Below are 11,949 nucleotides of genomic sequence, written 5' to 3'. Positions count from 1 at the left end.
GCACATGGAATGAGGCAACAGGCTAAGATACTGGCTATAGCAGAAAAATGTTATCAAATACAGCACAAACAATACAGAGAAAAAACGTAGAGGGGTGGCGGTGGAACTGGAGGCAGACCTCGTACATCCGTATGATTTTCTTAGCCGATGTGCATACTCCAGTAAACAGCCTGTGGCGAAAGTGATGTGGAGAAGTTGCTGAGGACTTCAGTAGAGCCCCACCTCCTCATGTTCCTTTGCTCCTGCGCGGGCGAGAGAAGGGAGCAAGCGCTGAGATATTTTCCCATTCGCTCGCATCCACAGAAAATGCGGACAGGATTAACGCCGGTGCGGCGAAGATCTCGATGCGAAACTACGCTCTTCTGAGTGGGAAAGGGAACCCCCAAGTGTGCAGTAAACAAGTGGCAAAAACAGACGTCATTTTTCTGTTTTGTTGGCTTGATGTTTCGCAGCGAGAGAGCAACTTGGACGAAACACTGAGAAAAGATAGAACACTTAGGAAATGATCTGAGGTATTTCAAAACAGAGAGAAGAAGCGGCGGTGTTCGGGTCGCCAACTCTTGCGTTATTTTATCTAAATAAATCGGGACATTATCGATACATCTGCTGAGACTTATCACTTCCCCAGTATAATACATGATGGATGACTGTGAAATCAAATTGGCACCCAGTCGTGGAAATGGAGAGGAAAGATAATATTACTGCTACTTATGGATTTTCTCCCAGTCGAGAGATTTTGTGCTTTCTTGACGTCTGGATTCTTTGAAGCAGGGGTTTAAGGGTTGACGCACCTGCCTTGGGTATCATCGGAAGACACGTTATTTTTCTATCCATGAAAGAGAGCACTGGTCTCGCGTTTCAACACCGGGAGCTGGCCCCTGACAAGAAGTCTTCGCCGAAGGTATGAACTTTACAGACGTGACTCGAAATATTAATCAAAAGGTGTTAGAACGTAACCAAGAATAAGCCTCAGAGTTGCCCAATCTTGCTTCGCATTCATGGTGCATCATAATATTTCACGGTCCACTTTGAACTTGTCTATCACATTGCCGAGAAACTGATATCCTACTAAACAGTTAATCGCATCAATAAAGACGTAAGATTTTCATATTTGAGTAGATAGATAGGTATCTGATTATGCCAGTAAAAGAGTGATTTGGGTAGCACGGGAAGGAACCTTCGATTTTGTAGACTAATAGCAAGGTAATTGGTCGATTATTACATGTCTGGACACATTTTCTTCTGAGACGTTGAGTATGTTAATGTATAAAACGCTTCATTGATACTGGGTATTAGTTTAATAGTTTCAAGTGATGAGTTTACGACTCCGAATACCTCCACACTGCAGTCTTGCATTTCTTAACGGATGACCACGACTGTTATTCCAGTAAGTAATTTCATTTCTTGATACTTTATTAGGCTACTCGCCTACACCATCGTGTGAAATACTGAATCTTTGATTCTTGCTTAAAAAGCTCACCGAAAACATAAAATGTCTCCTGTCACGCAGAAGTGAGCGATTGTACACTACAGAACGGATGCCGTTTGTCTGAAAATCGTTGTTTTTTGCCTGTATTTCATCGATCCGTTACAACGGTTTCGAAATTATCATGTGGGTCTTATTACATGGTTGCACGTTGTTGTAGCCAATTACTAGTCGTGGTTGTGGTCTGTTTTTAGAGAAACTCATGTGAATTCAGCCTGTGGCATGCCCCAGCTGCATCTCCTCCGTCAAACGTCCCCAGTTGAATTGATGCCCTAGTGTATTGTACATGATTGGTTTGTATAGGCCAATTTCAGATTATGGGGCATATTCTCTCTGTGTTCTGACTAGCTTTTAAAGCAACATGATTATCGTCATTATTATTGTCATGCATAAATTATGAAGAACATTTAACCATCCACTTAGTTGTGGCGTAGGGTTTGAAAGCTTCCTGCTCCATGACTAGTTCATTAACGAGTTATCAGTTGAAGCCATTTAGCAATCAAACCTATGGTGTGTGTTAGAGAAGCTGCCTTGGTATTGGCTTAGACGTTGGTTGCAGACTTCCTTGGTTTGCTTTGAACGATTAAACAGATCAAGAGGTATAATTGCATTTTGATTGATTTCTGAGATACAAAAAAATATCCCTTAAGGTCCAGAAGTGTGAGTTTGTTAATGTGAACAGTTTTCAAGGATGCTTTCAAAGATCCACACTTCGGCTTTACTAATACCTTGACCCACCAACTTCTAATATGATGCTGTTCAAGGCCACACATCAGTTTGCCATGCTATTGTTTCATTGTAACTACACTATGAAGCAGAGCTAGTACAGTATGATAGTAAGTAAAGAAAAGACACAGTACTTTGATGCTTTGTGCTTATACTAATGTTAGGGTTAGGATTTTGATTTGAGTTACGGTACATGTAAGTGCAAACTGCTAATTGGTGTGTTTCATTGTAGCAAATGGTATAATTACTGTGTGGTGAATGTTAGGCCTCTGCTGTAAGTAGACTAACATCTGAAGCAGGAGCAGATATCTTCTAATAGTGTTAAAAAGAGATCATGTTTCCAGGGTGGAATAAGCTTTACAGATCAACCTGTTTCAGGATATAATCATGTTGTTATCTGACATTGCACTTCACTTGGAAATACCATTCCCTGTCTCGTTTCATAGTAGCTGATGGGATGACATCATGAATTCTTCTACCTGCCGATTGTGAAAAGATTGGCCTGCTGAACTCCCTTAAAATATCCATTGTTTCCAACTGTTCGGTTTGTTATAGTGTTTTGGTATAAGAGAGTGAGTTAATGGCCCAGGTGATAACTAAATGAATACACCTAATTTCATGGTCAAACTAATTGTTAATGACCTGTACAGGAACTCATAATGGTTAAAAAAGTGTGTACGTGTATGCTCACTCTACTCCTCCTCGCTGGCATGTTGTCGGAGATTTTGTTATGCCTAGACGGCTTGAGTAGACTGTTTTTCATTTTGAATGCAAATTACAAAGCAAATAGACTGAAATGAAAGGGATAGCGATGGCGTTGTTGAACTCAGATTTTGTTTTTGTTTTGCATGTGTTTGGTTATAACCATGACATTCAGTCAATGACATTTCCAACTCAGAGCAATAGAAATGCTCTCTTTTTTTGGAAATATTATGTGGAATGCATAGTCAGCAACACATAATTTGTGTAGTGCGTGTTCGTTCACTTATCTGAAACAGTGTGTTAACCCAGCAGAGTTTGGAGAATCTCTTATTTGGAGGACGTTGTTGTGCACTTGTCAGGGTTTTGGGGAGGCAATTTAGTGGACAGCTCTACAATGAAGTTTATAGACTACCTTGCTGTAGTGTTTCAATTGAATGAGATGAAGTGATAGGAAAGGTTGAAAGGCCAAGTAGGAAACATACTTGGTGTGACAAAATACCTCATTAAATGAAGTCTGCGGTGTAATTTAGTTGCTGTAATCTGCACTGTTTGAGATACAGCCGGATAATGGATGACACCTGTAATGTGAAACATGGATGGAAACTCTTTGACCATAGTAAGAGGTCATGTTGGCCCAGTGGTGGGACCAGTCTCTTTCAGCCACTCTTTGAAATGTACAGTAATTATCACAGGAAATGCTGCCATTTTAAAATGTCTTTGTGATGGACTGTCTTTGGTAGGGAGCCAGGATTGTTGGAAAGCGGAGGGTGCGAACAGGCCCAAGGTTTTCTGCTTTTCATCTCATCTGTACTCACCCACTACAAAGCCCACACGCTACTCTGGGAATGAGTTTCATAGAAATCTTACAGGATTTCTTTTGTTCAGCATTCAAAGGAAAGGTAGCACAGTGTTTTTATTGATTTGGAGGGCACACAAACACACACACACAAAATGATGAGTCAGGAAGTATTCAACTACAATTTGTTTTTCTCTATGTTTTTTTTCAATGCAATATATGCAAGCCTTTTTTGGGGGGCGGGGGGTGGGGTGGTTGCACAATTTTTTGTACTACACTCATTTTTGGTGCTGCTTCTCTTAGAACATTGACACCATTCCAGCGCTGACAGGTCTGTCCTAATGCCATGTAGTGCTATTGTGGGCAGCTTTTTTGAAAGGCCCTCTGGTTACCTTTTAATTGTCGTCTTTATTGCTCATTTTCTCATTGACAATGAATGGGGGTAAGCAATATGTCTCTAGTGGCACGATTATTAGACACAGCCACTAATTTTCTACATGCAAACTATTTTTTATCTCTGTACGGCTATAAAGACGGTCATAAAATGTGCTTTGCCTTTCAGAGATATTCAGAATTATTTAAGGCTTAATCAACAACTGTTGGCGCAATAAATATCAGTAGGCTGTGTGATATCAGAATTATATAGATTTGATCCATTGCATGTTTGGATTTGGTTGTGTAGGGGTCAGAGAGGCCCTCAATGACACATTCCAGACTGATGGGCCACTACCTTTGACAGTGGGGAGTGGGGACATACCTGTGACTAATACCTACAGTATCTCATCCATATGCATGATATAGGCCACTGACATTCAAAAGAAAAAGTGTCACTCCAAACTTTAAAAAGTTTAGTTACTAAACTACATGAAACTGATGAATGCTTTAATGAACTATATGTAGCTAAACCTTGTGTCTACAGTGTACAACAATGATACAATGATACCATACATTTCTTACTATTCTCAAGTGCCTGACAGGCCTCAGACTCCATACGGTTAAATGCTTTGTGATACTCTTTGAATGAAGACTACCCATGGCTGTTACTTGATCGCAGAGCATGATGTGGGTCATTCCACCGCTGAGGTACCACTAATGAAAATAGTTTTGATTGCCATCTTTTGCTGCTAAAAGAAGGCAAAGACAACAGATGCTCTTCATAGGAACAAAGTGGTCAAGTTCTTTCCGAGATCTCGATAAGGTGCATTGCACAAATTAATGGAGACCATTAACTAATTTTGAACTTTGACAAATTAATATTTTTATTAGCAGAGTTAGTCTGTTGTCTACTATGTGCCAGAATGCTAGTGGGCCATTATTGTTAGAGAATAGATACCCTGCACCTTGTTAGATTATATTTATTGCTCATCCAACAGGTGGTACGAGAGTCAAATCTTTCTTTTGTAAGGCGAAGTGTCAGCATCCACGAAATTGCATAGGCTACAGTTTGCAACATCAACTGCTGCTGTGGCATTTCCTCATGCAAATGCATGCCTAGTGACGTCTCATGCCATCATTCCCATCAAATCGACAGTAGGCTGCCCCTGCAAACACAAAAAGGGACACATCAATAACCTAGCAATTAGTGCGTCAATAAACTACTCTTGGAATCTTAACACATCCAGAGGAATTGGATTTTTGATTGGATTTCTATGCCTGCCCTAGTTTTGCTACTTTTGTGTGGCACTTATTTGTTATCCCTTTGCAGTGATGTCGCATATCAGTCATGTGCAGAATGGTATTGATTTGTGGGGTGCAAAACTGACGCTGCCACACATGCTCTGGCACTGGTGTTTTGTGTAAACACGTGTATACAAGGGTCATCAACAAGAGCATTTGTCGAAGCCCTTGGATGTTAGAGTTCAGCCCAATAAACTGTCTGCACTCCCTTTCAAGTCCCAGCAAGGAGTCTTCTCACTCAGGAAATAATTAAAGCCCGAAATCATTTGGTGGTGAGGAAGGAAAAATAGAGAGAGCAAGGGAGAAGAAGTGAATTCTCTTGCTTTGGGAATATGGATCAAAGCTGAAGCTAAAATAGAGGCTAGTGATTAATGAGAAGACCTAGCAGGTTAGAAATCAAACATGAGCCTTACAGTGTGTAAATTAGCCCGTAACGGCAGAGCAGGGGATGGAGATCTCATCAACCCCTAAAGTAAATCTGTGCTCGGAGAGATAACAGCTCTGGGCCCCTTGCTGTTACAACACCCACCCATAACCCCCCAGTGAGGAAGCGGAGCATGGTGATTGGGTCATCACAGTGGGAGCACTGTGCCATCCTCGAGAAAGAGATGCCCATATCCTGTTGCTATATAGACCTGTATCTTCGCAGTAGATCACTGTAGCCGTTTGTAACTCACGTAATGAGTGTGACTGGGAATTTATTTTGCGTGAGGAATACGTTTTTCACATTAGCCCATATTAGTACAGAAAGTATTGTATAATGTGAATGCAGGTCAGGAGCTAGCCTATTTGTGTTGTAAATAACACAAACCAGGCTCAGCTGTTGTATAGAGCCAGGATTTTACATTCCTTCTGAATAAAATTGGTGTTAAGAACTGCCTTATTAGCCGTGTTTGGTCATTAATTTCCAAAAGCAGCTTAGCTTGTACAGCCAGTCAAAAGGGTGATAATTAGCAGTTTTGGTGTAGTGTTAACAGGCATGATTTAACTTGGGGACATATGATCCAGCACCATTTCGAGGAGTGAAACTTCAAAGAAATTCATGTAAAATATACCATAAGCAGAAAGATTAACGAGCACACGTTTACCATTGAAACATATATGCAGAAATGTGGAGATGTAGTTTGCCTGTAATGTCTGTCGTTTATTTCTCCCTCTACATTTTCATCTTAATACCCTAAATGCTTTTCATCCAGCTGATAGAAATGTCTGGTGTTGGAAAATGAAATGATGAATAATGTATGATATTGAGAATGAAAGCCTTTAGTTTAATGACTAGAGAGAGCATTGTCTAGGAGGCCAGGAGCACTCCAGCACCCAAAGAACTTTGGTATGCGTTAGTATGTCTGCTTGTGAACCTGTCTGCGTCTGTTTGTGTGTGTGTGTGTGTGTGTGTGTGTGTGTTTGGGTTGGGGGTGCAGTCAAATTGCACAGTATCTATCTCTAGATATTGTGAGTGTTCTAATTCCTGGATAGCAAAGGAATTAATTGGGAAAATTAGTGCAAAATAAGTTATTTTTGTTGAATTAGCTGAATGATAATTTTGAGCCATGTATTTATTGTTAAGCACACACGCACACGGCTAGATATTATGTTCATTTTTAGGGGGATATTCAACTGTTCAAGTTTTTTGTAGTAGTATTTGGAAGTAGTAGTATAGTAGTTTAAGGAGCTAACCTCTCTCTCTCTGTCTCTCTCTCTCTCTCTCTCTCTCTCTGTTTGTCTTTGGCTCTGTTTCTGTATGTGTCATAGGCTAGGGTGTGGCTGTCCAAGGCCTCCATGGATTTTCCTCTGAGAGCGCTCATACTGTGGGTCCTTCTGCTGGACCCCTGTTGCATGGCAGTTGTGGGTGGAGTCATGTACCGGGTTCCCGAGGAGCAGCCTCCCAGCACATTAATTGGAAGCCTGGCATCGGACCAAGGCCTGCCAGACAGCGGCCACCTGTACAAGCTGGAGGTTGGCTCTCCCTACCTACGGGTCGATGGCAAGACAGGGGACATCTTCACCACCGAGATCCCAATTGACCGCGAGACCCTGAAGAACTGCCGGAACAAGGGCAAGCCTTGCTTCCTGGAGTTCGAGGTGTCCGTCACCGACCTGATCCAGAACCAGAGCCCCCGGCTGATCGAGGGTCGGATCGAGGTGCAGGACATTAACGACAACACACCCCAGTTCAACTCACCCGTCCTCACCCTAGCCATCCCAGAAAACACCCAGAGTGGGGTGCTCTTCCCCATCCCGCTGGCCACTGACCGAGACACGGAGGAGAATGGAGTGTCGGACTACAAGCTCGCCGCCGGACCGGATGCTTCGTCGCTCTTCAGCCTTCAGGTGGCCGAGGATCGAGGCGAGAAGATGCCCCAGCTCATTGTGTTGGGAAGCCTTGACCGCGAGCAGAAGGACTCGTATGACCTCAGCATCAAAGTACTGGATGGGGGAACCCCTCAACGCCAGAGCAGTGCCTTGCTGAGGGTCGTCATCACCGACTCTAACGACAATGCACCCAGATTCGAGAAATCGTCATACGAGGCGAAAGTTGCCGAAAACAGTCCCATTGGACACTCAGTGCTTCAGGTAAAGAAAACACTTTTCCATTCTCTTGTGACTATGGTTCCAATAACACAGCATTTAAAGCCTACAGCAATTTAGCAATAAGTGACTGGAATGTGAAGCAATGCTTGGCTCAACCTGGGTTTCAGGTCACTTTGTTGTCATGTGATGAACAAATGGAAGCTGTTTGTGTTCTTGACCTCTCTGGTGAACTCAGTCCCCATCTGCAGAGAGCCTACAGCTTATTTAAGTGGTTTTCTTATAAACTGAATGCTGAGTGGTTTATAGTGGGACTGCAGGAGTCCCTTGGGATATGCCTGTTTTTCATTTACAGAGAGCCCAGTCAAGCACAGTTTGATCACCAAGCCTCTCATATGGAGATCATTCAGATACACCAAGGGACACTGCTCAGTACAGTGTTGCATGAATCACTGATTCTCCTTGGGATGATTACAGTAAAAGAGTCATTTATTTAAATCACCGAGGAATTATTGTCCTTCTTCTGCTTTAGGTGCTTCCCCCAAGGCATTTACTTTTCAGAGTCTATCCCACAGGGAGATTTGTTTTGAACGGCAAAATTTTAGGCTGAAGCAAAAATGACATTCATTTGTCATTCATGTTCCTTTGTTTTGCATGTCTGTTGCTGTTTGATAGCCCACTGATAATGTACTGTTGACTCACTGAACACGTTTTGGTAGAAGGACCAGAATTGTAGTTTTATATTTGAATTGAACATAAGTGGAAATTTCTCAGAATTTACATTATTTCTCTGATTCTATTTATTTTATATTATATATGTAGTAGTAGTAGTAGTGTATATATAGAGTATATACTGTATATAGAGAGAGAGAGCTCACATGCCCCAAAAAAATCACACATAACCACAGACAACCAAGACCTATAATAAAAAAAACATGACATAGGTTGTAACCAAAAAGGTTAATAATAAACAGGAATATATAAAACAAGGACAGTCTCTTAAAATCACATTACGTTAATTATTTGACTATTAACCGCGGTTTATACATTGATTTTGCAACATTTCTGCAGCCCTGCGGTTAGTACTCGGATGCATCCTGTACATGGGAATGGATTTTTTCCCCCCACTATATGGATTTTATTGTGAAAATAAACACCCTTGTCATATATAATGCATTCTCTAACATTACAGCTAAGCCCATCTCTTTCTGATTACAGGTGAAGGCTAATGACTCTGACCTTGGTCCTAATGGCGAGATTGAGTACACCCTTCACCAGGCAACTGACCCTGTCCCAAAACTCTTGAGGATCGATCGTTCCACTGGTATTATCTATGTTAAAGGGGCACTGGATCGGGAAGAGATCAACAGTTTAAAGTTTTATGTGGTTGCGCGGGATAAAGGACCGACGCCCAAGTCGTCCAAAGCATTTGTTGAGATTGAAGTGACAGACCAGAACGACAATGCCCCAGCTGTAGAGATCCGTGGAATTGGCTTGGTGACTCACAGTGACGGAGTGGCCAATATTTCTGAGGATATGCCAGTTGGGACAGCAGTTGCCTTGGTCCAGGTCTCAGATCAGGATGAAGATGAGAATGCAGTGGTGACTTGTGTCGTTGCAGGTGATGTTCCATTCCAACTGCGCTTAGCAAGTGACTCCGCTGCCGAACACAAGAAGAAGTATTTCCTGCAGACTACGACCCCTCTCGACTACGAGGACATTCGGGAATATCGGGTCCAGATAGTTGCTGTGGACTCAGGTAACCCTGCTCTTTCCAGCACAAACTCGCTGAAGGTGCAAGTGACTGATATCAACGACAACTCCCCGATCTTTTCACCTTCCCTATTTGAGGTTGACTTTAAAGAGGAAAACCAGCCTGGAGAGAAGATTCTAGATGTGGTTGCCAAAGATGCTGACAGTGGCACCAATGCAGAGCTCACCTACCAAATAGTTGCGGAGCCCTCCATTAATGGTCTCTTCGAGATTGACGCTAACACAGGGACAGTACGAGCACGTAGTCCTCTGGACAGAGAGCACAAGGAAAGGTACGAGTTTCAGGTTGTTGCAGCTGACAAAGGACTGCCTAGTCACAGTGGTACAGCCACAGTCGTGGTCAGGGTACTCGATCGCAATGACAATGAGCCTAAATTCATGTTGAATCGATACACCTTCTCAGTTATGGAGAACAGGCCCCCCCTTAGCCCTGTGGGCATGGTGACTGTCATGGACATGGACAAAGGGGAAAATGCTCAAGTGCGCCTATCGGTCGAGCCAGACAGTGGGAAGTTTATTGTCAAAAATGGCACAGGGACGATCCTGTCCAGCATTTCCTTTGATCGAGAGAAAGAGAGTAGTTACACATTCCGTCTAAAAGCTGTAGATGGTGGCGATCCTCCTAGGTCATCTTACGTAGGTGTGGTGATCAACGTCCTGGATGAAAATGACAATGCACCTATCGTCATCAAGCCCTCAAACTCGTCCTTCAGACGCCTATCACCATTAGCTGCCCCAGACAGCCGTGTGGAGGTCGTTGAGGCTGAGGATATGGATACTGGGCCCAACGCAGAGCTTGTTTATAGTATCACAGGGGGCAACCCTCATGAACTCTTCCACATATCCCCATCCGACGGTGAGATTACACTGGCCAAGGAACTTACCCGTAAACACAGTGGTCTTCACCGTCTTGTGGTCAGAGTGAGTGACAGGGGGAAACCAACTCGTCACACCACTGCCCTCGTGCACATTTATGTCAATGAAACCATTGCAAACGTCAGTCTTGTGGAGGCACTGGTCGGACACAGCCTCTACACCCCGTTAGACATGGACATTGCTGGTGACCCTGACTTTGACCCAGCTCATAGAAGTAATATCCTTTTTGGGAGTTTAGCAGGTGTGGCTGGAGTCATCCTGGTGATAGTGGTGGTGGTGTTCATCCGGCACCGCATTCAGCGGGAGACTAAGAGTGGCTACCAGGCTGGTAAGAAAGAGACCAAGGACCTCTACACTCCTAAGCAGGGCCCTAAGAGCAGCAAAGGCAAGAAGGGTAGGAAAGGGAAGCCGCCAAAGTCCCCCAAGCCCCTCGGGGAAGAGGAAGAGGTCAGTCTCCAGAAAAGCCTGAAGTTCAACCTGGACGGTGTCAGCGACAGCCCCAGGATACACCTCCCTCTGACATATCCTCCTGGCAGTCCAGACCTGGGTCGTCATTACCGCTCCAACTCCCCCCTTCCCTCCATTCAGCTCCAGGCTCAGTCGCCATCAGCCTCCCAGAAGCACCAAGCAGTTCAGGAGCTCCCTGCCACCAACACCTTTGTGGGGACCGGTGGGGATGACAACTCCACTGGTTCAGACCAGTACTCGGATTACAGCTACAAGGCCAACCAAGCGAAGTACAACACCAAACAGGTAAGGAGGTTTTATTTTACTGTGATGCAAATCTCTGCCTTGAAGAAAGGAGATTAATTTTGGTTTTTTGTTAGGCTGAGGAAATTTGGGGGGTTTTGTGGGTTAGGTGTGGGAATAAAGTTAAATGAATTGCTGCGTTTGCCCATGTGTGGCACTAAGGACACTAGAATTGGCATGCGTTTTCCAAGAATACAAGAGCATTCTCTGAAATGAGAAAAGGCCTATATGTTTTGCTGAAGGTACAAAACGCATATAAAGTTGATTTTCTGTGAGCCTTTGCTTCCTCTTCAGAGTCTTGGAAGATTAGTGTTTGGGCAAGGTACAGGCATATGTGTTTATATTCAATTGTGTACAAGTGTCATGGAGATCCAAGACACACATTTGCATATATATTTTCTTTGTCATACAGCTAACCTTAGCATACTGAGCATACGGAGATGGTAGAAACAGTATGTTTGTTATTTGGAAGCAATGCTTGTAGTCTGCGTACTCTGCAGAGAATGTTGTTTAGCCGCATAGAATTCACAGCTTGTTAGGCGTTTGTTTGTGTCCTTTATGACCATTATTAATTTTTTTCTTCGACATTCCTAGATAAGCCTTCCTATTATCTTAGGTTATTTGGATTGGTCAG

At 43.3% G+C, this 11,949-nt stretch overlaps 1 protein-coding gene across 1 annotated transcript in view; it reads left to right on the top strand.

Annotated features, from left to right (window-relative positions):
• Window positions 1-220: 220 nt before the first annotated feature.
• pcdh1a (protocadherin 1a) overlaps window positions 221-11,949 on the top strand; it is a 65,807-nt gene continuing 54,078 nt past the window's right edge. Inside the window, exons 1-3 of the mRNA XM_012834060.2 lie at window positions 221-901; window positions 7,140-7,961; window positions 9,135-11,318. Of these exons, the coding sequence (XP_012689514.2) occupies window positions 833-901; window positions 7,140-7,961; window positions 9,135-11,318 (3,075 nt within the window). The 5' untranslated portion in view covers window positions 221-832. The remainder of the gene's footprint in view (window positions 902-7,139; window positions 7,962-9,134; window positions 11,319-11,949) is intronic.

This window comes from Clupea harengus, chromosome 8, assembly GCF_900700415.2.
Source record: "Clupea harengus chromosome 8, Ch_v2.0.2, whole genome shotgun sequence".
NCBI lineage: Eukaryota > Metazoa > Chordata > Actinopteri > Clupeiformes > Clupeidae > Clupea > Clupea harengus.
Note: the sequence above shows the minus strand (reverse complement) of the source record. Positions and strands in the feature narration are given on the sequence as shown.